Here is a 25,891-nt window from a genome sequence, read left to right on the forward strand (position 1 = left end):
AGTTTATTGCTCTGCCATTCAGCCCTCCAGTGAAAGAGGAGAAGACAACCAATTGTGCTGAGGAGGTAGTGAGTATCAAAGCTAATCAATCTCTAAGGTGATGAGATTTCAGGTGATGGGGGAGGCAGGATGGTTGTAATGTCCCATCTAAGAAGAGCTGCTCATAAGAAGTGAAGAGATAGATGGATAGAAAGATAGACAGACAGCCAATCTACATAGATTATCCATCTAACTACATGTATCAATCTAAACAAGTCATTTTTTGCCCACTCAGTTTTTCCTGTGATGGGGTAAGCCAAGCTCTTGATGGTATTATGGGCATCTCAATCATCCAGATTCTCAATTTGGGTATTATCCTCAACTCCTCACTCTTTCTCAATCCCCTGCCCCAATATCCAATCTGTTGCTAACTCCTATTGATTCTACCTTCATGTATATGCCCTTTTTCCCCCAAGACATTGCCACCACCCTGGTGCCCTCATCATCTCATTATTATGATTGTCTGCTGGCTTGTGCCCCTGTCAGAAGTTTCTCCCCACTCTAATTCACCCTTTATTCAGCTGTCAAATTGATTTTCCTAAAGCCTAGGTCTTATCATATCTAAACTTGCTATTTAATAAACTTCACTGACTCATTATCACCTGCAGAATCAAAATATAAAATCCTTTGGCCTTTATATCCCTTCATATTTGCTCCTTCTCCAACCTTTAAAGAGTTCTTAAACTTTTTTTCATTCCCCTCTTCTAAATACTCTATGATCTATTGACACCGACATACTTGCTGTTCCATACACAAGACCCTTCATTTCCCAGTAATTACTCACCCAGCCCATTGTGCCATGTATGAAATTCTTTCCATCATTTTCTCTACCTTTTGACTTTCTTCAAGTCCCAGGTAAATTTCATCTTCTGAAAAAAAGCCTTTCCTTAATTCCCCTTTAATGTTAGTACCTTCCCTCTATTTGCTTTTGTGTCTGATTTATCCTCTATCTTGTTAGTACCTAGTTATTTACATGTTTCCCCTTTTTAGATTTTTTCCCTTTCTTTGTATCCTCAGCATTTAGTGTAGTACCTGGCACATGAGAGGTGCTTAATAAATACTTGTTGACTGACTATCCAGTTATGGGACCAAAGTGATCCAGTTTTCTTTTGATGCAACCAAGCACAATGTCATCTTCCAACAGAACTGTCTGGAGTAACTCTCTGTCTGTAGGAATCCTTATTAACATAGGCTCTGTAGTGAATATCCTCTATGGCAGTGGTGAACCTCTAAGTTGAGCTTAAGTCTTTCTGTCTTGTATCACTAGATACTTGCCATCAAAAGGTGCTTGAGCAAGATTTTTCTATTTTAACATCTTTCAAGAAATCTTGCATAATGTTGATGTATTCCTTGGAGATACCTTGTTGAATAGAGCTGTTGAAGTAGCATTTTTTTCTACTAAGTCAAAAGCTTCTCTTTTTTAATTTTTCTTTTTGCTTTTTGGAGGGGGGAAGGTAGGGCAATTGGGATTGTGACTCGCCCAAGGTCACACGGCTAGTTTTGTGTTAAATGTCTGAGGCTGGATTTGAACTCATGTCCTCCCGATTCCAGGGCCAGTGCTCTATTCACTGTGCCACCTAGCTGCCCCAAAAGCTCCTTTTTTAACAGTTAGCATTGTAGGAGTTTGCATTCTGTATATATTTAAGGTAATTGTATAAAATGGATATTCAATTGAATATATTCATTAAATGTCGCCTGACTGTCATAATGAGGAAACCCACTGGTCTACTTGGTCTACTTAGATCTTCACTTGTAAAATCTTGCCTCTTCCTTGACCTTGTTAAGGATGCCCTTAACATGTGTATAGATTATTCTTATAAGATAGATAGATAGATAGATAGATAGATAGATAGATAGATTGATTGATAGATTTATAGATAATGATAGGAAGATAGGTATATATTTTGGTTGTTTCTTATTTTTTATAGGTAAAGTATGAGATTTTCTCCCTCATTTTTTGGTATTTTGCCTTTTTTCAAAAACCTTATGAATAAATCCCTCATTGCCCTCACAATTATGTCCTTTATGTACATTTGGATTCATCCAGCTGTTTTTCTAGTCTTTATTTTCTTTAATGCATGTGTATATCTCCTTTATAGGTACCTCTAGCACTTTGATTTCCAAATGTGGTGACTCTAATGTCCTTAAGGGCGAAAAGTGTTTTAAATGTTTATTCAGATCTTTTTTTCATCTTCTTCTTGTTATCCTCCTTTCAGATTCATTCTAAAACACCCTCAGAATGATTTTGCTTAGATCTGTTGCTAAGGGTTTCTTCTCTCTGACTTTACCCTCCAATCAATTAGTCAATCAATTGACCCTTATTAAATGCCTGCTATGTTCCAGGCACTGATAAGCATTAGGAATATGAAAAAGAAGGTGAAAGATAAACCCCTGACCTCAAGAAATTTAATGGGGGAGACAATACATAAACAACTATGTACAAACCAGATATGTGTATATATATATATATATATATACATGCGTAGAAAGATGATATATAGATAGAAAGATAGAGGATAGATCGATAGAAGATAGATAGATAGATAGATAGATAGATAGATAGATAGATAGATAGAGGATAGATAGATCGATAGATTGATAGATCGATCAATAGATAGAAAGATAGCTAGATAGATGATAGATAGATAGATAGATAGATAGATAGATAGATAGATAGAGGATAGATCGATAGATAGAAAGATAGCTAGCTAGATAGCTAGCTAGCTAGATAGATAGACAGACAGACAGATAGATAATAATCCACAGGAAGAAGACACTGGCATTAAGGGAGATTAAGAGTCCTCTTGCAAATAACCACAGTTCTGTTTTATGAAGTGATACTAATCCTAATCTCCTGTCTTCCATCTCTGAAAGATTTTATTAATGACTTTATATTCTAAAACCTTGCTGCTCTTGGCTGCCATATCTCTTTGCTTGGTGAGCATATAAAAAAATTGTTAACTAAAGTTGTTTAAGGCTTGTGTGGTTTCATCATCATGATGATTGATATGTTTTTACCTTTTATGTGAAAGTATTATGATCGGTGTCTATATCCTTTTATTCACCCATAACGAATTTTTCATGCTATGGATACAGACAAAAAAAAATGAAGCAATCTTTGCTCTCAAAGACCTTATCACATTCTACCAAAGGGATACAAGACATATACAAATGTATATACAGAGTGATGCGTGTTAATTTTAAGAGAAAATGCCCAAGAACCTTTGTCTTTACTTCACCTTTGGGGCAGCTACACTATATCTGGATCTCTCACCACCATGCTATAAAATATAAATCTCTTCAGTTATAAAAGAAAACCATCTTCTATTCCCCTCTCAAATTCTTGAAGCCATAAGTGTTAGACATCACTTGCAAATGAACTTTTCATGGTCTCATTAATAACTATATTCTTGTGGAAGAAAATATCTCTCCCTTATTTAACCCCTCCCATATGTGCCTCAATATTTTTATGTAACAGTGTGCTCACCATTTTTGTTGCACTGTTTTCTTTCAAAAGATGTGAATGTAAGAATATTGTGTCTGATTTTTAAGTTAAAAAAAGAGGAAAATACATATCATGAAACTGGGAAGAAGTCACCATTCTCACTCATAACTTTTCACCATTAAGACCTTCATTTTGAAGGAGCATCCTATGAAGGAGTTAAGATGTCCAGTTGGCTTAGTTATTTCAGCATCCATTGAGAGCTTGGACCATAAATGGGTGACTATCAGTGAACCATTCATTCAAAGTTGACTTTTTATCAGCCACAGATGACGCCAAGGGAGTTGAAATATGTTTAAGAGCCTGTTGGTATTTTTTTTAAAGGGGTCTTAGTGCCACATCATTCATTTTGGCACTTATTCTTTTCCTCGTATATTCTTAGAAACTGAAGGAATCCTGCAAAAAGTGTTTATTTTATTTTGAACTAGAAACAATGTGTCACTGCAGGATCTAATTCTAAGACCTTTGGAACAATTATATTATTGACATAGATACCATTAAAATGTTTTCGGTGCCGAATATAGTATACTCTCTCAGTGCAAGTCCTTCGGCTAAGTTGTTGCACCCAGAGATAACAGTATGGGGATTCTCTATTTTCTTTGGAGGCAGAATTTATAACTAGTATGTGTGTACTGTACAAATTTCATGTCAAGTTGAGCAACATTGGAGCCTGTGTTTCACGGGGGTTTTGAAACTTGGGTCACTTGCAACAATATTCCCAGTGTCAAGAGAGCTTGAGAAAACCTGCTTGGAGGATAAACTTATTTTTATTTAATTCGTCAACATATTTGGGTTTGCAAGTCAACATCAAGAGACTTATTAAAGGGAGATGAAAATGTCAAAACTTGAATATAGGGAAATGTACTATGTGATGAGAAATATTTATTTTTTTAAAACCTGCTGGTTAAAATTTCTTTTTTGTTTTAGAAGGATGATATATCTTGACATGGAGGTATCATCTCTACATTCACTGCTTTTCTTTTATTATACTGAGGTCCTCCTCTGTTTTGCTTTTTTGTTTTTGGTGGGGGAAAGCCAGGCAAATTGGGGTTAAGTGACTTGTCCAAGCTCACATGGGTAGTAAGTGTAAGGTATCTGAGGTTAGACTTGAACTCAGGTCCTTCTGACTCCAGGACCGGTGCTCTATTCACTGCACCAGCTAACTGCTCCTGAGGTCCTCCTCTGTTACACCTTCTATTTCTTTTATATGAACATCCAGTTTTCTTCACTCTTACAAGTATAATTTCAAATATACATATGAATTAATGGGAGCAACATATTCAAATCCAGGCATTAGTAGGTCACAAAACAAATAAGATAATAGAATTAGAGCAGGGGAATTTAAAATTTATATAGTCCGAGGGTTCACAAACATTTTGGTCTCATGGCTCCTTTGCATTAAAAAATTATTGAGGACCCCAAAGAGCTTTTGTTCATGTGGGTTATGTCTATAACTATACACCATATTAGAAATAAAAGCCAATAATTTTTAAGATTGAATTTAAAATGACAATAATAGACCCATAACATCTTAACATAAACATATGTATTATGAAAAATAACCATATTTTCCAAAACAAAAAATAACTTAATGAAAAGAGTGGCACTTTCACATCATTTTGCATATCACTTTAGTATCTGGCTTAATAGAAGATAGTTGGATTCCCTTATCTGCTTTTGTATTCAATCCATTGTTATGTATTATTTTGGCTGATGTATGTGAAGAAAATCCAGCCTTATGTAGACATGTAGTTGAAAAAGGAAGGAGTATTTTAATAGGCAAATGTATTAAAAGGGAAGGGTCTCAAAGTCCTCAAATCTCACTTTGAGAACTGGCAATTTAAACCAAACTTTTTCTTTTTATATATGAAGACACTCACAGTTGGTCAATGACAAAATAAGGATTAGAACACAATCATTTGACTCTAGGTGGCACATTACATAGAGCACTGGACTTAAAATTAGGAAACCTCATTTCCTGAGCTCAAATCTGACTCCAGGCTAGCTTTGTGACCCTGGGCAAGTCACTTAACCCTGTATCCCTTAGTTCCTCTTCTGTAAAATGAGTGGGAAAAGGAAATAGCAAACCACTGCAGTATCTTTGCCGAGGAAACCCCAAATGGGGTCAAAAAGGGTTGGATACAACTGAAATGAATGAACGACAATCTCTGATTTCAAACCAATATTTTTTTCTATTATTCCATATTGAACAAATGAAAACAGATTTATTGAACACTTTCTATGTACTGAGTACTCTTCTAAACACAGGGGATACGAATACAGGTAAGGAAGGCAGTCTCTGCCTTTAACTGCTTAAGACACTGCCCTTTAATTAGGAAAAGCACCTAAAGGGAACTAGAGAGCACAGTACATGCATACCAACATATATTGAAAATGGCTGAGAAGTGACGTTGAGGCCTGGTTCTGGCCAAGATAAAGGTAAAGCTCTTCTATCTGAGCCTAGCATTCAGAGGGGAGAGAACAGAATTCAGATTTTCTGGTAGGAGGTGAATGAGGGATGTTTACTAATAACCTGCAATTGAAGTGGAGTCCTTATTCTGGTAATAAATCTAAAATCCAGATCCAAAAATGTGATTCAACTTGCCAAAGGTGGTATGAACAAATAAGAGTAAGAAGGGCCTTTCACCTTCTTGACTTAGATGACCCTCTGCTTGTGTTAATGAAATCTGTGGTTGTCTTTTTTTTTTTTAATTGTCTTTTTGGAGGAGGAAAGGCAGGGCAATTGGGGTTGTGACTTGACCAAGTTCACACAACTAGTAAGTGTTAAGTGTCTGAAGCTGGATTTGAACTTAGGTCCTCCTGACTCCAGCACTGGTGCTCTATTCACCACCCCTCTGGTTGTCTTTTGACTACTTCAACCTAGTACTGACTTGTACTGTGTTTGCAGTCCACTAACACATCTGAATTTTATGTTTACTTTAGTCTAGACACGTTTTTTATACTGTATTTGAAAAGTGTTCTTTTCAAAATTCAAGTGTTCTACCTTCTTTTTCTATTGAATTTTGTGTTATTAGATTCTGCCAAGTATTCCCTCCTGTTGAGATAGTTTGGGAGTATTAGCTAGCCTTTCCAGCTTGATGTTATCTCCGTATTTGATAGACACATTTATCCCTTTATTTGGGTTATTGATACAAATGAACATAATAGATCCAACAACAGATTTGGGACAATCCACTTAGCACTTCCCTCCAAAAATGATTAAACCTTTCTATTAGACTCTACTTTCCTATTATTCCTTATTGCCTTGTTCCAACCAACTCCATTATTATGTTTTCCACAGGTAAGCACTCAGGATTTCATTATAGAGAAACATAAGCTCTTCTGCTAGTGTGCCGATTCACTGACCATTGTACAAAAATCACACAATGAGAGTAGCAACAATTGAATTCATTTTTGAAGATAATCTTAAGTATGTAGAAACATGGCATAGTAGAAAGGAAACTAGCTTTGAGTCAATAATTCCTGTATTCAAGGTCTACCTTTAACCTAAATAAATCATTCACTTTTCAATGCCCTCAGTCCTCTCTAAGATTGCAATTGCAGAACAGTTGCTAAGCTAGTTAGATGGCACAGTGGACAGAATGTTGGACCTAAAGTCTATTACTGCCTCTGATATTTATTAGCTTCATATCCCTGGGCAAGTCGCTTAGCCTCTTTTTTTGCCTGAATTTCCTCATCTGTAAAATGAGGATAATAATAATACCTATCTCTCAGGGCTATTGTGAGGATCAAATGAAACAGTATTTGTAAAATACTTCACAAACCTTAAAACTATAAATGCTATTACTACTGTATACATAAGTGGCTAGAATTTACTTCAAGGTCTAAACCAAGATAAACTATTTGAGTCTCAGTTCCTTATTATTCATTTTATACCATCATCTCTGCAAATGCAGAAGGGAATCACATAGGATGAAAGATCACTGGTTTGGGGGATATTTCATGAGTTTTCAGAAATTAAAAAAAAAAAACCTGACTGAAAAAAGATCATTCTATTTTTCCTGCTGATACTCTGGTGTATAAAACAGGTCTACCTATCTATATCTGTTCAGTGTTAGTATTAATCAGTTTTCTAGAGATCTTTATCATTCCCTTAATTATTGGCTGTACAATTTAACACTTGAAATTCTTTTTTTTGCCCTAGACTGTCTACATATAGATTTCTCATCTATGTCATGCACACAACCGGCACAAAACGTTTTGTCTCACATGTACAGCCAAACGCTTTGTAATAATTCCATAATTGCATCATACAATAAAAGGTTATTTTACCCTCCCTTTTTACTACTTTGACAGCCCCTTGCAAATAAACTGAAAGCCATCCCCAAAGATAAGTTTCTGTCATATCATCTCCCATAGGCAATCAAGATGCATGGAACTTATAAACATAGATGCTTAACTACATAGAAGAACTTTCAACTAAAGCTATTATAATCTAAAGATGTGGTATCTTAAATCAAATCTCTCTTCCTATGATAATGAAGAAACAACTTTTGAAATGTGATTCCAAAAATGACTAGACCATTTCCAGTGGGAATTTCCCAACAGAAAGCACGCATCTCTTGACATAGGTCCCATAATAAATCTTAATAGTCTCATGTAGACTCCCAAATATTTATCTTAATGTGCTATTCCTTAAGCTATTTCTTTAAATCTTTGTCTTCTGGCAGTTACAAACTCATTCCAGACCCATTATCGATGCACTACAATATAGTTTGGGAGATTATGAGCCAATTGACATTAAACACATTTCAAAATCAGATTTTAGTTATAAAACATAAACTAATTATTTGTGATCAAGAATTTTTAAAATGCAAACTGTCTCTTTACATAAGTTATTTTAGACAATACCAGCATCTCTTAATAATGTTTTCTTTATATCTGACAAAAAAGAAGTGTTTTAAAATGAGGAATTATTTTCAGAGAAACAAATATAAATATTATTTAGTCAGAATGATATGTTTCCTATATTTTCAAAATTTAATCCATTAGATTACTAGATCATTTCAAGACTAAAAATTATTATTAGGAGCTTTTCATGATTTTTGAAAACCTTTGAATTAACCAGTGTTTCTATGGAAACAATCAATATAATAAAATTAAAATGTACTAGATTTGGAGTCAGAAGAACTGGGTGAAAATCCTCTCTATATACATTACTCGTGTGACCTTGATCATTGAACCTTTCTGTTAAGTGGTTATTCTGCTTATTTCTGGTAATTTCATTAAGACATAAAATGATTAAAAAGGGCTCAGTTATCTCCCTTATGCTCAGAAATGGCTATAATTGATATTCTTCCCCTCACTTAGTCTCTAGATACCATGAATTTTCTTTTTCTTTATTGTGGCACACATCTTTCCAAACATGGGTGCTATTTTGTGGCAAAGTCATGTATGTTGGGAAAACATCTATCTTCTGCCCTATAGGAAATGACTCAATGATAATGAATTTATCATTGTCATTGTAGGTGAAACCTTTCATTTGCTGGGGAAATGAATCTTGCTATGCTCTGTACTGGACGGCTAGTTGGTACAGTAGATAGAGAACCAGGCCTAGAGTCAGGAAGACCTGAGTTCAAATACAGCATTGGACACTTACTAGCGGACAAGTGTGCCCACTAGTGTGTGTGTATGTGTGACCCTGGGCAAGTCATTTAACCCTGCTTGCCTCAGTTTCCTCATGTGTAAAATGAGCTGAGAAGGAAATGGCTGACCACGGTAGTATCTTTACCAAGAAAATCCCAATGGGAGTCACAAAGAGTTGGACATAATTGAAATAGCTGAACAACAATAAATGCTCTATAATGGGCATGTAGGATTTTGTAATTCATCAAAAAGATGTCCATACCAGTGCTAGATTTTAATTTCAGCTATTAATGGGAAAGATGAAATGTTAAAACCTCATCTTAAACGTATAGAATCTCTTAAAGAGATTTATTACGAGACATCTTTCACAAGATATGCAACATCTAGGTGATTGAGGTTTTTATTTTTAATTACATTAGACGATTTCATGGGTAGAAGTTTGGATACAGGTTACTTGACTCAATATACAGAAAATCTTCCTAACAGAGTTATCTACTGGTAAAGATGGCAACTTTGGAAAATAATGAATTCATCATCCCTAGGAGACTTCAAGCAGCAACTAAATGAGCTTGAGGAAAATTTGTTATAGACTGAGAATTCTTCTTCCGATCAGAGTTGGCCTCTGAGTCTAAGCCATTGTGATTATGGAAGTCTATTGCTTTCCATTGTCTCCATTTGTTTCATGTTATAGAATGCTGAATTTGAATTTAAGAAGACCTAGGTTCAAATCTTGCCCCTGATACTTACTAAGTATTTGAATTAGCCAGATCACTTGATCTTTAAATGTTTCAGGCCACTCACTAGGGCTAATCTATGGAGTCATAAGTAGGCTTTGATTTGCTTTGGGGTAGGGAATTATCCCACTGGCTGATGATGAAATCACAGATCTCTTGTACATTCATGTATTTCATATTAAAAACTGCCACGTGTTACAGAGATGTAAACTAAGCTTATCTTTCCAACAAGATTTTAAGCTCCTATAAGACAGAGATATGTCTTTCACTTTTTATTACTCATAATACATTGCAAAGAGGATGTGCCATCCTTTTTTATTACTCATAAAAGATTCATCAAAGTAAGTCTTTAAGATAATTTTAAAAGTTTGAACATATACATTTTCCCCCCAAAAAGTGGTTTTCCTTGCCCCCATTTAAAATTTTAACTAAAACCCATGTATATCCAGAACTTAATTTATAACTTTCTCTCAAAGCTTGACTCAATTTGTAAGAATCTCCGGGCTACATAAACCAATCGATGGTCCTTCTGCCTAGAAATAGAAAAAAAAAAACTAATTAAAAAAAACAACCATTATAAGCATTTCTTTTTTGAGATGATTAATTAAATAACTTTTTCTTTTGGACACTTAACTAGAAAAATTATCATTTCATTATGTTTGGATACTTTCTAAACTATACTGATTGTCTTTGTCCCTAATTCTTACCTATAAATAATTCACAAGGGTTGTAGTTGCTATAATGACAGTTTAGGTAACGTAAGGATTATGGTTTATGTTTGTCCACTGTCCAGAGAAAATAATTTTGCTTCATAAGTAGTTACTCAGGTAACTAGGAGTGTGATTTTTTTTTTCTCCTTGGTAAAATATGTAGTTGACAAAATCCTGGAAGCTAAGGCTTCTCTCCGAAATTGAAGTTGTTTTTTGTTGTTGTTTAGTCATTTTGGTCATGTCTGACTCTGTGACCCTATTTTGGGGTTTTCTTGGCAAAGATAACTGGAATGGTTTGCCATTTCCTTTTCCAGTACATTTTATAGATGAAGAACTGAAGCAAAAAGTTGAGTGACTTGCCCAGGGTGACACAACTTGTAAGAGTCTGAGGCCTTATTTGAAGTTCATGTTTGAAATTATCCACTCATAATTTTGACCCAGCAAAGTAAGTTCTTAAGATGATTATGAAAGTTTGAACAGATACATTTCTGCAAAAACAGTGGTTTTCCTTGACCCCATTTAAAACTTTTGCTAAAAACCATGGATGTCTAGAACTAGATTAATAACTTTCTCTCAGAATTTGACTTGGTTTGTAAGAATCTCCAGGATACCAAACCAATCAATGGTCTTCTGCCTAGAAATAGAGGAAATCTAATTTAAACAAAACAAATCAAAATACCTACAGTTTAGTGAAATACAAACGATGCCTACCCAACACACACACACACACACACACACACACACCCTTCCACTTCCTTCTTGCATATATGCAGACATGATTTTTTAAATTTTGATCTCAAATTTCCACTTACAATATTTTAAAATTTTTATTGAATCTTTTTTACATTATTTTCATGCCTGGTTGAACCCTTCCCTCTGCCAGTGAATCATCCCTTATAATGAAGGAAAAAAAAGGAAAGTGGGAGGTAGCCAAAAAGCAATTCAGTTAAACTAACCAACACATCAGTTGAATCCAACAGTATATCCAGTGTTCTCTACCTGTAGGCCCCATGTCTCCAGGGCACAGATGAAGGTGCATTTTCTCATTACTTCTTTGTGAACAAAATTTTATTGTTTAATTACAGTTCTGAAAAGTGCCACGTGTTCTGTACTTGTTTGAACCTGGCACACTCTGTGTGTGACATAAGGAGCATAGAGATGTTCCTAAACAAAGGGTTCTCTAAGTGACCATGTCACCAAGCCCTGTCATCATCAGCCACTGCTACCAGACCCTAGAAGAAAAGCATGGAGGTTACTTTTTATTTTCTTTAAATAATTGTGAGAAAGACAAACTAGTTCCATATGGCAGCAGAGGGAGTTCTGAGAGCTAAAACAAAAATCTGCTTGACCTGTCAGTACCTAAGACTTTGGAGTCCAGATATTTGAGCATCTGTCTGCTGTTTGAAAGAGTGAGGGCCAACCCATAATTTGTCATATGTACAACTCCCACTGACTTGGACAAGGAAGGAAAGTTTTACCCTCGGAGTTTAGGAGAGAAGTGAGCATGTGAACAATGTGACAATCCTTAATGTAAAGATAGAGATCACAGCGGAAAATAGATTTTGATGCTAGGCTAATTGTTTTAGAGAAAGAAAAATATATTATCCCAAGGATAAATTCTTCACTTATTTGAAAAGACTTTATTGCATTCATAGTTGCTTAGGAGATGATATTTAGTAGAATGAACAATAGATTTGGAGACAGATTTGGCTTCAAATCTTGCCAGTCCCTACCTTGCCTTTGGATAAGTCTCTTCTCTGTGGGCCTCAGTTTCCTCTTCTGCAAATGAAGGACTTGAACTAGAAGAACTTTGAGGTTCTTTCCAGCTCTAAATCTTTGCTCCTATAAACATGCTATTGGGAAATTACTCATGAAAATTTTTTGATGGTTTTTTTGTTTATTTCTATTTTGAGCAGACTTCTTATTTCAATGGCACAGAGGCTCCCCTGAGGACACTCCATGTACCAATAAAGGCCAGCATTTGCTCTACAATTTATATTAGAGGGTTTCTTGGGTTACAGAGGGATAAAGTGATTTGCTCAAGGTCACACAGCTACTATGCATTAGGATCAGGATTTGAACTCAGGTCCTTTTTTACTCAAGCTGGATATGTAGTGACCATGCTCCATTGCCTCTTTAAGATGTCATACAGGAAAGAAAAGATGTGGCTTAATTTTCATTCTACACGACTAAAGAAGCAAGAACAAGAATGTACAATCACCTGTTGTGTCCCCCCTTACATATTTTTCTGAATTTTATAAAACCAGTTGAGAAAAAAAATTGGTCATATACTGTTCATAAATATTTTTTCTTAATTAGGAAAAATATGTTGAAAGGGTCAAATTCTCTGATTCTGGTTTTTGGCGGCCTACTTAGTCACATCCAATTGTGTGTATAGCAGAATTTTGGCAGCTTCTTTCTGTTGTCTGTCATTAGGCCAACTGCTTTGCTCTGGAGTGAATGTGTGGTTTTTATCTCATAACACATCATCTTTCACTTAAGCCACGTCTACACTGACTGGAAAAGGGTATGCAAAAATGTAGAGTATGGAAGAAGAACATTTTTACTAAGGCATTCTTTTAAATGGCATATAATTTCATAGATTCCGGTCTGATTTAAAGAACATTTTTGCATCACCACATATTACAGGATATTGGATGCATGGACTAAGTAACTAGAGATAGTGGAGGTAGCTAGACATACATGAGAAGGCTTTAGGAACAATGACCAGAGCTGCTACTCTGCCAGTCAGCCAGCATTTTGAGCCATTTGGGTAGGAAGTCATCTTAGGTTTGTCTCAGTTACAGAGGAATATACTTGTACTTGACCCTTGTTTTACCTGGATCAGATACCTAGACAGAGAGTTTTGTTCTGAATAATTATAAACCTGGATAATTCATAACTGTTATAAAAATGACTCATAATAATATTGACATTAATAATATTAATAGTAAATGATAACTATAATAAATTATGTAGGCAGCATAGAGGGTTTGATAAAGAGCAGTGCTCAGAGTAAGGAAGACCTTGGTTTAAGTGAAGACTTTGTGACCCTAGGCAAGTCACTAACCCTGTCAAGGCTTTTGGCAACACCCTACAACAGGGATTCTTAACCTAGTGTCTAAGGGTTTTGGATAGATTTCCAGGGGAGGGGGGGTCTATGAACTTGGAAGGGGAAAGAAATACATCTTTTTTTTTTAAAGCAATTGGGGTTAAGTAACTTGCTCAAGATTACACAGCCAGTTATTTCTGGGTGTGGTGCTAAGTATCTGAGCCCGGATTCAATCCCCAGGTCATCCCGACACTGGGGCCGGTGATCTTACTTGCTGAGCCACCTGGCCGCCCCTAAGCAATTGGGGTTAAGTAACTTGTTCAAGGTTACATGGCCAGGTGTTTCTGGGTGAATGCTAAGTATCTGAGCCCAGATTCAATACCCCAGGTCTTCCTGACACTGGGGCCAGTGCTCTTACTCATTGTGCTGCCTGGCTGCCCCAAGAAATCCATCTTTACATTACTCCTCTGTAACCAGGATTTGGCATTGCCTTGAATTGTTAATTTTTAAAGATTATTATTTTAAGAAAAGGTCAAAAGTCTCTTTTAAATAGCCCAACCGATCCATCATAAATACACACACCCACACATACAAATACAAATACACATTAAAAAAAATAATAATAAAACCCTGTTCTAAGACCATAAATTGTAAAGAAGGTGCTGACCTGCATTGGTAGCAGGAACTTCTTCACTAGACTTCCTGATCCAAGGCCTGTGTCCAAATGGTGTGCTGGTAAATGTTTAACAACCAGATGTCCTGGGGAAAAAAATGTGGACATGACACACTTTTCACTTCAATATGCATCATTAACATTTTATGCATCGATTTCTTAAGTTAAAGTGATCAAAAATTCAGTAATTCAAGACCTGATTTGAAACATTTGCTAATTTCTGACATGCAAATGGTCACCCTGATAATTTAATAATCAACTCTTGCAAGCTGGTAGTGCTGGCTCTAGCACATCCTTAAGTTTCCTGTTATATAAACAGCTTATCAATAATAATAGAATCCTTTGCTATCCATACACTATGGGGTAAGGTTGTTGTGATTTCATTGAGAGTCAGATAGAGTTATCATTTTACATACTTAAATGTCTACTATATTTCCAGCTAGTGGATATATACTGTGGCAGAAGTGGTTTTCTACGAAGAGCCATTGTTTTGCATCTTTATTTCCCTCTTTCTTTTCTAAAAGTGTACTTATGGGAATGGTATTGTATTTAGCCTAACATTCTCTCCCTGTCTATTATTTTTTCTTTAGAAATAACTTTAGCTACTGTATTTAACTTAAAATATGTGTGTGTTTTGAATTCATGTCCAGGGATTAGTAATTGAGCAATGAGAATATTTCTCTGGGAAATTTAGAACATTCCTCCACAGCTTCTCCCACTTTTGTGCCTTCCACCTAGAGAGTTACTCACTAGGTCAAAGCACTTCAGCATTCAGTGGAAGCTCAGTAGTAAGCAAGAATAGCAAATATATTGCTTGAAATGAGAATAAAAAAGAAGTAGGGGGATGTTTTCTATACAACTCACCTTTTAAAAGTGAGGGAACTAGATAATATATCTGCTAATATGAATTAAGTATGCAAATCTATTCTAAAGTAATAATGCAGTAGTGCCTTTGAAAGATTATTTCTGGGGCTCCATTCTTCAGTGATCGGACCTGTTGATTATTGGACTATGATTGAGGTCTAGACAATGGAATAGGGAGTCAGGGCTCACCTATGGATATGCTAGAGATAGGCAATTTAGTAAGCAAACAGATATAAAAAGGGAAATTTCTGATGGTAGCTAAGTTGGCAAGGAGAAAGGTAGCTGGATAGAAATCTAGGATATATATTGAATGAAGCAATACCTGGGTGAAGAATATCAAATTGACCTTTTGTATCAGTAATTTGTTTTATTTTTTTCTGGAGATGAAAGAGTAATACAGTAAAATAATAATAAATGCATTTATCTGCCAACTGTGTGCAAAGCACTGTTAGGTTGTGAGTTTACATAAGACCTGGTACTTGTCCTCAAGAAACTTATGGTTTGGTGGAGCAGATGAGACATCAACCCAGATAGCGATAACACACCATATAACACAGTAAGTTCATTAAAGAGGTAGACAACCCAAACAATAGGACAGCTGAGGGAGCTGATTGTTGCTGACTGAAGAGATCAAGAGAGGATGGATCCTAGAGGACATGGCGTTTGAGCTCTATGGAACATGTAAGACAAATAAACAAAAAGCGAGAGGTAGGTCATACCCGACAGAGAGAATAGTGCGACCCTGAGATGTGAGAACACATTCCATGTTCATTTTGGCTCCATAGCTCATTTTGACAAGAGTATCATGAATACTAGAAATAGAATTATAAATTCAAGGGCTAGAAAGATAGGATGAAATCAAATTGTAGTGGGTCTTGAATACCAGGAAGAGAAGTTTGAAGATTATCTTATGGGCAATAGGGAGCTGCTGCTGACTTAGAAGAAAAATAACACAACAATTTATTACATATGGAATATTATTCTGACCAAGTTTTGAATGATGGATCGGAGTTGAGAGAGTGTGAAGAAGAGAAATTCTGTTTGGAAGCTATTATTATCATCCAAGCAGATGTTAATGAATGATTGTATTAAGTTGGTAGCAATGGATATAAGAAAGAGGAAACATGAAATTAATGCTCAAAAATCAAACTACAAAAAGTGTTACAAACCAAGTTAAGCTTTGAGAGAAAGTTATTAATCTAGTTCTGGACATCAAAGTTTTTATTTAGCTGAAGTTTTAAATGGGGTCAAGGAAAACCATTGTTTTGGAGAAAATATATCTGTTCAAACTTTCATAATTATCTTAAGAACTTACTTTGCTCAGTCCAAATTGTGAGTGGATAATTTTTTTTGTTTTTTGGAGGCCAGGACAATTGGGGGTGACTTGCCCAAGGTCACACAGCTAGTGAGTGTTAAGTTTCTGAGGCCGGTTTTGAACTCAGGTCCTTCTGACTCCAGGACCGGTGCTGTATTCACTACACCTCCTAGTTGCCCCTGAATTAATGTTTTAAAAGATCTTCACCACCAATGAAAAATTACTAGTGAGATACAGTTCAATTCAATTCAACAAGCATTTAGTGCCTTGTGCTTTTTATTGTACTACAGGGTAAATAAACAAGGCTTAAAAATAAATGACTTAATCCTTTCCTTCAAAGAGCTTAACATCTAACAAGTAGATATATCATAATAACAAATGAATGTGTTTCAAAATAGACTGCACTAAGGATGAAGTAGATATTCAGACAGAACACTGAGAAAATTTGTGGAGACAGAGAACTCTTTCAGCTGAGGAAAGGCTTAATCAACCTGGTGGCCCCTAGATCTTGAAGGATTGATAGAATTTCATCAGGCAGTATGGTATACTGGAAAGCAAGCTGGAGTTTGAGTCAGAGGATCAAGGTTCAAATGCTAGCTTTGCCATTTTTTTTCTGTTTGGCTTTAGACAAGTCAACTTTTTTTTTTCACTTTAAGCATCAGTTTACTCTGTAAAATATGGAGATTGGACAGGATGACTTCTTAGGTCCCTTCAAGGTCTAAATTTATGATCTTATGAAGGAACACATTCTTGTCATGAGTAACAGCCTGAACAAGTGTAGAGATGACACAGAGGACAAAGTTCAGGAAACAGCTAACTGTTGAATTTGTTCAAAACAGAATATCCTTGGATAAGAAGGGAAGTGATTAAATAGGAAAAACATCTTGTTATCAAATTTCTCTGATAAGTCTGGTATCTAAGACATAAACTATAGATAGATAGACAGATAAGCTAGACACACACATCTCATATAGCCATTCCCCAATAGATATATGATCAAAACATATGAACAGACAGTTCTGAAAAGAACAATTACAGAATATATACAACTACATGAAAGAATGTTCCAAATCACTAATAATAAGAGAAGCAAATAAAAACAACCGCAAAGTTTTACTTCACACTTTTGAAACTGGGGGAGGAAAAAGAACAAAAATGGCAATAGTCAATGCTGGAGAGGTTGTGGAATGAAACTCACTCTAAAGCATTGTGGAGATATGAAATACTACAAGCATTTTGAAAAGCAATTTGGAATTATACAAATAAGGTGACTAAAATGTCCATACGTTTTGAACCAGAGACTCCATTATAGGGTTTATACCACAAGGAAGATATCAATAAGCAGAAAATTCCCATATACTCTAAAATATTTATAGCAGTACTTTTGAAAAAGCTATGAATTGGAAACAAAGTAGATGCCCATCAATGGGGAAATAGCTAAACAAATTGTGGTACATGAATGTAATGGAGTATTACTGTGTTAGAAGAAATGATGTATATGATGAATACAGAGAAGCAAGGAAATATCTATATGAATTGATGCAGAGTGAAATAGAATCCAGAAAATATTATCTATAGTAACTGCAACAATGTAAATACAAAGAATTACACACCAAAAAACAAAAGTAAATGTAACAAAATTATAAAGATCAAACAAGACTCAAATGAAGAGACTCCTTCATGGAGGTGGTAAATACACAGGTGTTACATATTGCATATGTTTTTGAACTTTTTCAATGTATTAATCATTTGTACTATTTTTTTCCTCTCTAAAATGTACTATTTGTTATAGGGGATGGCTCTCTGGGAGGGTTACAGAAGGGATACTTGGGGATAACTATTACGATTTAAGAAATAGGATCTATCAATAAAAACATATTAAAATGTTCATCAAGTGCTGAATAACCTCATAAAACTGATATTTTTTGGTAACAGGGTGGAAAGGAATGTGATAGATCTATGATTTCATTGGAATGTGGAAATGCTCATGAAGAAACTCCCTCTATTTCAACTGCTCTTCAATTTATAGTCTTAGATACCTGCTTAGGGCTCTTAGAGGATAAGTGATTTGCCCATGTTTACACAGCCATAGGCAAGACTTAAACTCGAATCTCCCTTACTTGTAGGCCAGCTCTCTATCCAATATATCATGGTACCTCTTACTCTACTACTATGATATCTAATATATTCATGTTACACTGGTGTCTCTCTGTGGTGTGGATGTAACCAGAGGTGCTCAAATGCCATATTTGCAGAAATTCTGGTGGGTTCTACTAAGGAGCAAAGGCTATGAGTACAGTGCTAGTAACAGATTATGTGACTGTTTTATGAGGCCCAGTCCAGCAAAGGACAAAGACAAACACACCACAACAAAGTTGGCTACCAGGAAATGAAATGTATTTACTATAATTCAAATAAAAGTGTGCATCTAAAATATCATCAATGTGGTTATTTCCTTTAGCGACACAGATAGCAAGTCATCTGTGCCTTTCATCCTGTGCAACTGTGGTCTATGTGCTCCCTTAAACTGTCCGCAGATAGGTCGCCTACACTTCTTAACTTTTTCATAACATAGTAAGGATATCAGTGGTACATACAGGCTATTCTTTGGTTATCTTTCACTCTCATTCCATAAGCAGTCCATCTCCCTTTCTTATAACACATTTATTTGGTGGCAGTTGTGAATCTGGGTTCTTCACAATCCTTTGTTTCTAATGGGTTACAATTTGCTTATACCCACCATGTACTTCTCCTTTGCCCTCTTAGTGATACTCATTTTTAATTCTTTGGAAACTTCCATGTTCCTTGATTCAAAGACAAACGATGCTACTAGGACATGACAGTTAAAAATAAGGATCTTTGTTTCAGGAATGGGTTTGATATTACTAAAAGAACTTTCAGTATTCCCAAAGTTGTTGCCATTATTAATGTTGTTATTTTTATCATTTTGTCTTATATTTGGTTTACTGGTGATCTGAATGTTGTGCACTTGTCCTTCTGTTTTAGAGCAGAAAGGAAATGAAGAGAAAAACTAAAGCACATAATCAGTCATCAGTATGACAAGAGCTTTGTTAGGTTGAAAGTTTTATTTGATTTTTCTTTGTTCCAATTTTAGGTTGTATTTAAAAGGCCACAGTGGGACAGCAGGAAAACAGAGTAGTCTGATCTTACATGGTGCTGATTTTAGCACGAAAGATGCTGATAATGACAACTGTATGTGCAAATGTGCTATCATGCTAACAGGAGGTAAGTCTTATGGGGGATTTTGCTAAAAATGTTCCATTGACTTGGTAAGAAAGGGATGTGGTTTTCTGGTCAGGAAACTGGAAGCCATGCCTCCTGAGATCAGTTCTTGGCTCTTTCTAGTGATCTGCCATGTGTCCTTGAACAAGATATTGTTAGGAGGGTTGGATCCAAAGTTGGATGCAAAAAAAATGTTTTCCTGTGTCCTCCAAAATCTAAGCATGATATAGGATATATCTCTGAGTTTCTCTGACCTTTATTTTCTAGTTCCTGAATAATATCAATAGTGTTCATAGAGATAATTTTTTAAAGACCAATTGCTATTTATAAGATGCATTAAGATCCTTAGATAGAGGTCAGATTAAAAATCTTTGAATCTATCAAAATGGAGTAACAGAAATAATTAATATACCATGAGACCACAAGTCAGAGAAGTCAAGTCAGTCATCCTGGGAATGCAGCTGTTTAGTACATTAGGTCAAGGCAAGTAGGAGGAGGCAAAAAAATACCTGGAGAAGCTTGCAAAGCTAATTGTACTCAAAATTGTTTACATAGTGAAAGAGCATAGTTTTTTCTGCCTCTGGTTCTCACCCACTTTTAAGTACCTTTCTCCCCTTCTTTCTCTATCCAACACTTCGTATGCATGGTACATTTCATATTCTCTTTCCTCTCTCCAATAAGAACATGCTGTCTGAAAATGATAGCAATAAAGTCATGTCCATTGAGGTATAAAAAATGATTGGTGGGGGTTAACCTGTTATTCCTTCTAGAAATCGTGACAATTTAATTAAGGGACAAAGCCCTAAGTCAAAGTTATTAGCCCTATTATTTAGGAGAGAATGGGGGGTTCTCTCTATTTTATGTAAGAATTCATCACATAGGAACCCTCATACTCTGCCTATGCGCATGATCAGATAGAGACAGACTCACTGCACCATACCTTCACCACACTACCCTGCCCTAGCCATTCTAATCCTGAACCTTGGAATTGCCAGTTACTCCACAGAGTGCCAAATCACCTAGGGGCTATCCTTGTACATCAGGATATTACAGGAGAAGAACCTATGATTTCCTTAACTAGAAGAATTCTTGTTGTGGGAACTCCGTAGACCACTTCAGAATGAAAGTCACCAATGATTTAGTTCTTAAATCCTAGGGACTGCTTGAAGCACAAAGATTTAGTCAGTTTAATTTCAGGATCAAACAACTAGTAGATTATCACAGGCAGAATTGGAACCCCAGTCTTCCTGATTTAATATCTGTCACCTCATACTATCTCCATGTGAAACTATTATCTGATTAAAATGACCATTATTATAAAGTCAAATATGCATCTTGAAGTCACATACTGTTTTCATTACAAGAAGAAGTACATTTTCATCTCCTCTATAGTTTTCATTTGGAGTTAAAAGAAATCTAGATCCAAGACTGAATACTCTCACTTAAGAGCCACATGACCAATGGGAAGTCTATCTTCCCCTAGAGTTCATTTTTTTTTTCTCACCTGGAAAATTGGAGAGGATCAGACTAAGGTCCCTCCTTCCTTTAAATCTATGATCCATGATAGGGCTAATTATACCTTTTTTGCTCGCCTCACAGGGATGTGAGGAAGAAATAAACAAGTATTTCTGGAATCCCTGAATGATGAATTTACCACACATCTCCAAGAAGAAATGAATTTCAGAGTATCTCAACTATGTAATAGGGCAGGTGTTAACATTTTTTTTTTCTCGATAAAGATTCATTTGTATTATCTCTTTTTTCAAATATATTCACTAATGTAAGAAAAAGCCTTGAAAATGATCTTGATTTTCTTGTTACCATCCACTTTTAAAATTGAAATATGCCTTATTTCTTTACCACTATAAGTGATTAACCCCAGTTTCCATGGGTTCAATGACCATATACATACATGCACATGCATATACATACATATATGCATATGCATGTGTATGTTCTATAGACATCCTAAACTCAATATATCCAAAACTGAACTTGTCTTTTCTTCCAAACCCTCTCCACTTCCTAAATTCACTATTACTGTTGAAGGAACTACCATCCTCCCAGTCATCCAGGCTTTCAACCTAGGTATCCTCTTTGATGCCTCAGTTTCTCTCACTTCCCATATCTAATCTTTTGCCAAGGCCTACAGATTTTTACCTTCATAATATCTCTCTTATATGCTGCATTCTCTACTTGATAATGCTACCACCCTGTGGAATCCCTCATCAGCTTCTAGCCAGACCATTGCAATAGCCTGCTGATTGATACCTGTCACAATTTTTTCTCCTCTGCAGTCCATCTTCCATTCAGCTGTCAAAATGATAAAGCATAGATGTAATTCCTCCACCCCAATACAATCCAGTTGCTCCCTATTATCTGCAGGAGTTTGTATGAAATGTTGAAGGAGGACTAGCCCCTCTGGTATGAGGGCTTGCTGAGCACTTTTCAGGGCTGCTCATCCCCCTTTGGTGTTCACCTGTCACCTGACTCTCACCTGTGGCTCCGAGAAGGTGATAAAGGCAGCTAAAGCAGGCACTATGGAATACTTAGAATTTGGTCAGACATCAAAGATGCCAAGGTCATCCATTGTATCACAGGCCATCACCAGTCTTGACTTTTGTCTTACCAGTGGACTACAATGTTTCTGAAAGAGTGAGGCTGATGACTGCATAACTCTGCCTCACTTAAATCCAATTTATGCCCAAGTCAAGGCATCACCCATGATATCATTGGTCCTCTGAAAAGGAACGATGAATAACTACAGTTACCTCCAAGATCAAATCTAAAATCCTCAGATTTGCATTCAAGGCCCGTAAAGATGTAAAATCTTCCGCCTTTGCCAATCTTCCTGGTCTTTTTTACACTTCATATCTACCATTTAGTCTGCAGTCTGGTGATATTGGCCTCCTTACTGTTTGTCACATAAAACATCTATCTCCAGACTTGGGACATTTTCACTGGTTTCTCCCCATTGCTGGAATTGTCTTCCTCCTCATCTCTGCCTTTTGTCTTCCCTACCTTTCTTTAAGCCCCAGCTCAAATCCCGTCTTCTACAAGAAGCCTTTCCTGATACCCCTTACATCTAGTGCCTTCCTTTTGTTATCTCTAATTTTATCATATATATGTATTGTTAGTACATAAGTGTCTATATACCATTCCTTCATTATACTGTGATTTCCTTGAAAGAAGGGAATACCGGGGCAGCCAGGTAGCACAGCGAGTGAGAGCACCAGCCCCAGAATTGGGATGACCTGGGACGGAATCTGGGCTCCGATACTTAGCACCATACCCAGAAATAACTGGCCATGTAACCTTAAGCAAGTTACTTGACCCCAATTGCTTTAAAAAAAAGAAAGAAGGGAATTCCTCCCCTTTCTTTTTCTCTGCTGTGCTTAGCACACATAGTAGGTTTTTAATACATGTTTATTCACTGATTATATTCTTTCAAAATTTCAAGGCTTCTTTCAAGGCTTCAAGTTCAAATGACATCTTCTGTAGGAGGTCTTCCCAGGCTAGCCCAGATGCTCGTCTTCCTCTGTGAGATTACCCTCCTTCTACTTTGTATATCTTGAATCTATATTGCCTCTCTCTTTTGTATCCCTAGAACTTAGGACAGTGCCTAGAACATGGTCAGCTTTTAACATACACAAGACGATCACTTATGTACTGAATAAATTATACACAATGAAGAAAAAAGCAATCAAAGTTTTCCAAATTACCCTGTTATTCACTTCAAGTTTATTCAGTTCACCTTCCCAAGCTTTACTAATGAGTGTGGAAATAACTGTGGAAAGAAAATACTAACCTTTCACTCATCAATAAGAACAATCTAGAGCTTGAGTTTGTACTTTTATTCCTCCTTGTGAATATTGAATTCCATAATTTTTTTCATTTATAATTATTACTTGGCCCAGCTTCTTACTCACTAAAAACATGTGAGCAGGAGAGAAATTTTCCAGTTACTGTATGTGCTGAAATAGTGTAAGTAAATGTGTTTTTGTAATATATATGCCATTGCCCTATCAAATATCCTTTTGAAATAATCCAGGTCTTGAAAAGCTAGCCACACCCCAAAGCTAAAATGCAGAATTTGGAAATCCTAAACTCTGGTGAGCATAAGAGAAAATTTCAACTGACAGAGTAGGTAACCTAAGTTTCACTTGGAATGCACTTCCTGTTTTCCTACCCAGAGAGGACTCATTATCCTTTGACAAATTTTTCTTTCCCGACATTTCTTAACCTTAATGATCCAATTTATCCTTTTACTTTATGTTTTCCCATATTTTAATTAATTTCTTTGCTTAAAACAATTTTTGCAATGTGACTATGTATTCCTTGTAACTAATAACCAATGTTTCTTCAGTCAGATGTCATGTGGTAGAGAAAAAGAGTCTAAACTTAGTGTCAAAGAATCTGGGTTCAAGTGCCATCTCAGATACTTACTAAGTGTGTGATCTTGGGCAAGTTACTTAATCTCTATGAGTTTGATTTTCCTCATCAAATAAGGGCCTAAGACTAGATGTTCTCTCAAATCCTTTCTAGCTCTCAATCTCTAATCATAGTTCTATGGAATTATATATGGATGAGTCCCTCCAGTTCCTATTTCTGGAAGATGTAGCTAATAAGAGATAAAGGAAAACAGAAGAATTATTCAATTGTACATAGGGAGAGACTTCTTTATTTCTAGTGTGGGATTACATACTAGAAAGAGATGTCAAGGGAGGTTGTAGAATCCCCTTGGAGGATTTCAAGAAAAGGAACAAAATTGACTTGTCCTCTATAATATAATATTGACTTGTTTGGAGAGAGGGGGCTAGATAAGATGGATGGTTTTAAGGTCCCATTTGACTCTATGGTTCTGATTAAGTCTGTTCAGTGTCACTGATCATATCAAGATGAGATGATCTGCTTGATTACATAGACTCTTACTGAATTTTGGAAATCATTTCTGTAGCTTTTGAGAAATGAAAACATTATTGAGATTAATGATTCTTTCCTTGTCCAGAATACTTCGAAATTTTCATCCATAAGAATAAAATCCCTCAGTTACAATAACCAAATTTGGTCCTGGAGAAGACTATTTTTTTAAATGGACTTCCTCTCTATCCCCCCCTTTTTTTTAGGGTAGGGAACAGTGGGTGTGGTGTATTGCACAGACTCTTAGATATGGTTGATATGTTGGTTAATTTTACTAAACCTTTTTTTTTTACTCTTTGTTTATATTTCTTGCTGAGGTTGACTAAAATTTGGGGGAAGAGGGAGATATGTAGTCAGAAATTAATACGTTATAAAAGAAAGATATTAATAAAAGATAAGTTTATAAAATAATAAAGACATCAGAAGTTCACTCCAAGTTGTTCGGTAGCATGATTGATTTTATACTGAAGTTGAAGGGCTGGCATGTAGAAGAGGAATAGACTGTATCTACTTGACCTGAGGGCACAAAACTAGGAGCAATGAATGGGAAGAAGTTCCAAAGAGGCAGATTTAGGCCAGAAGTTAAGAAAAACTTTCTAACAATTAGAGCTGTTCTAAAATGGAATGTTCTGTACCATTCCTCACCCTAACCTATTGCCTTTGGAAATATTCAAGAAAAGGCTAAGGGGGCCAATTGAATAAATTGCAGAGAGGGTTTTTGTTTAGGTATGGCTTAGACTGAGTAGTCACTGAGGGCCCTTTTAGTGCTGAAATTCAGTGGTCTAAGTTGAACCACCATAAACCTACAAATTTTCAATTCATTTAAAAAATTCTTTTAAAATTTCTTTAAATGAAAACATCTACTCTTTGCCTAGTCTGGTGCTTGAGTCTAAATTGCCTCAGATATTTTCTGCTTAACTGACTCCTTAATTGGTCATAAAATAGACATGATTTAGTGGCTTAGACTTTTCAGCCAAGGAACTCCATGCTCTGTGACTGACTCATTGACCGTGGGAAAATGTGCTAGTTTCTACTTTCATTTTTCCATTTTTAAAAGGAACCATACTCAAAATTTGTACTTTTCTTTGGCTGGAGAGAATTGGAGGAGAGATTTCAGGGGAAAATTTTCTTTGTTTAAGAGGGATCATTCTAAGCCTAAAGTGAAAAATCATGTATTACAAACTTAATAGAAAATGAGGAAGTAAAATAACTTAGCAAGCCCTTTTAGCTAT

The 25,891-nt window shown here is 35.9% G+C and overlaps 1 protein-coding gene across 3 annotated transcripts in view; it reads left to right on the forward strand.

Annotated features, from left to right (window-relative positions):
* Nucleotides 1–25,891, forward strand: part of ANGPT1 (angiopoietin 1) — a 345,693-nt gene that overhangs the window by 292,845 nt on the left and 26,957 nt on the right. For all 3 annotated transcript variants that reach the window (XM_069080907.1, XM_069080906.1, XM_069080908.1), the window contains one exon: nt 19,612–19,742. In XM_069080907.1, coding sequence (XP_068937008.1) covers nt 19,612–19,742 — 131 coding nt within the window. The remainder of the gene's footprint in view (nt 1–19,611; nt 19,743–25,891) is intronic.

Source organism: Petaurus breviceps, unplaced genomic scaffold, assembly GCF_028583685.1.
Source record: "Petaurus breviceps papuanus isolate PSGF00001 unplaced genomic scaffold, PetGlider_PUasm1.0 98, whole genome shotgun sequence".
Taxonomy (NCBI): Eukaryota; Metazoa; Chordata; class Mammalia; order Diprotodontia; family Petauridae; genus Petaurus; species Petaurus breviceps.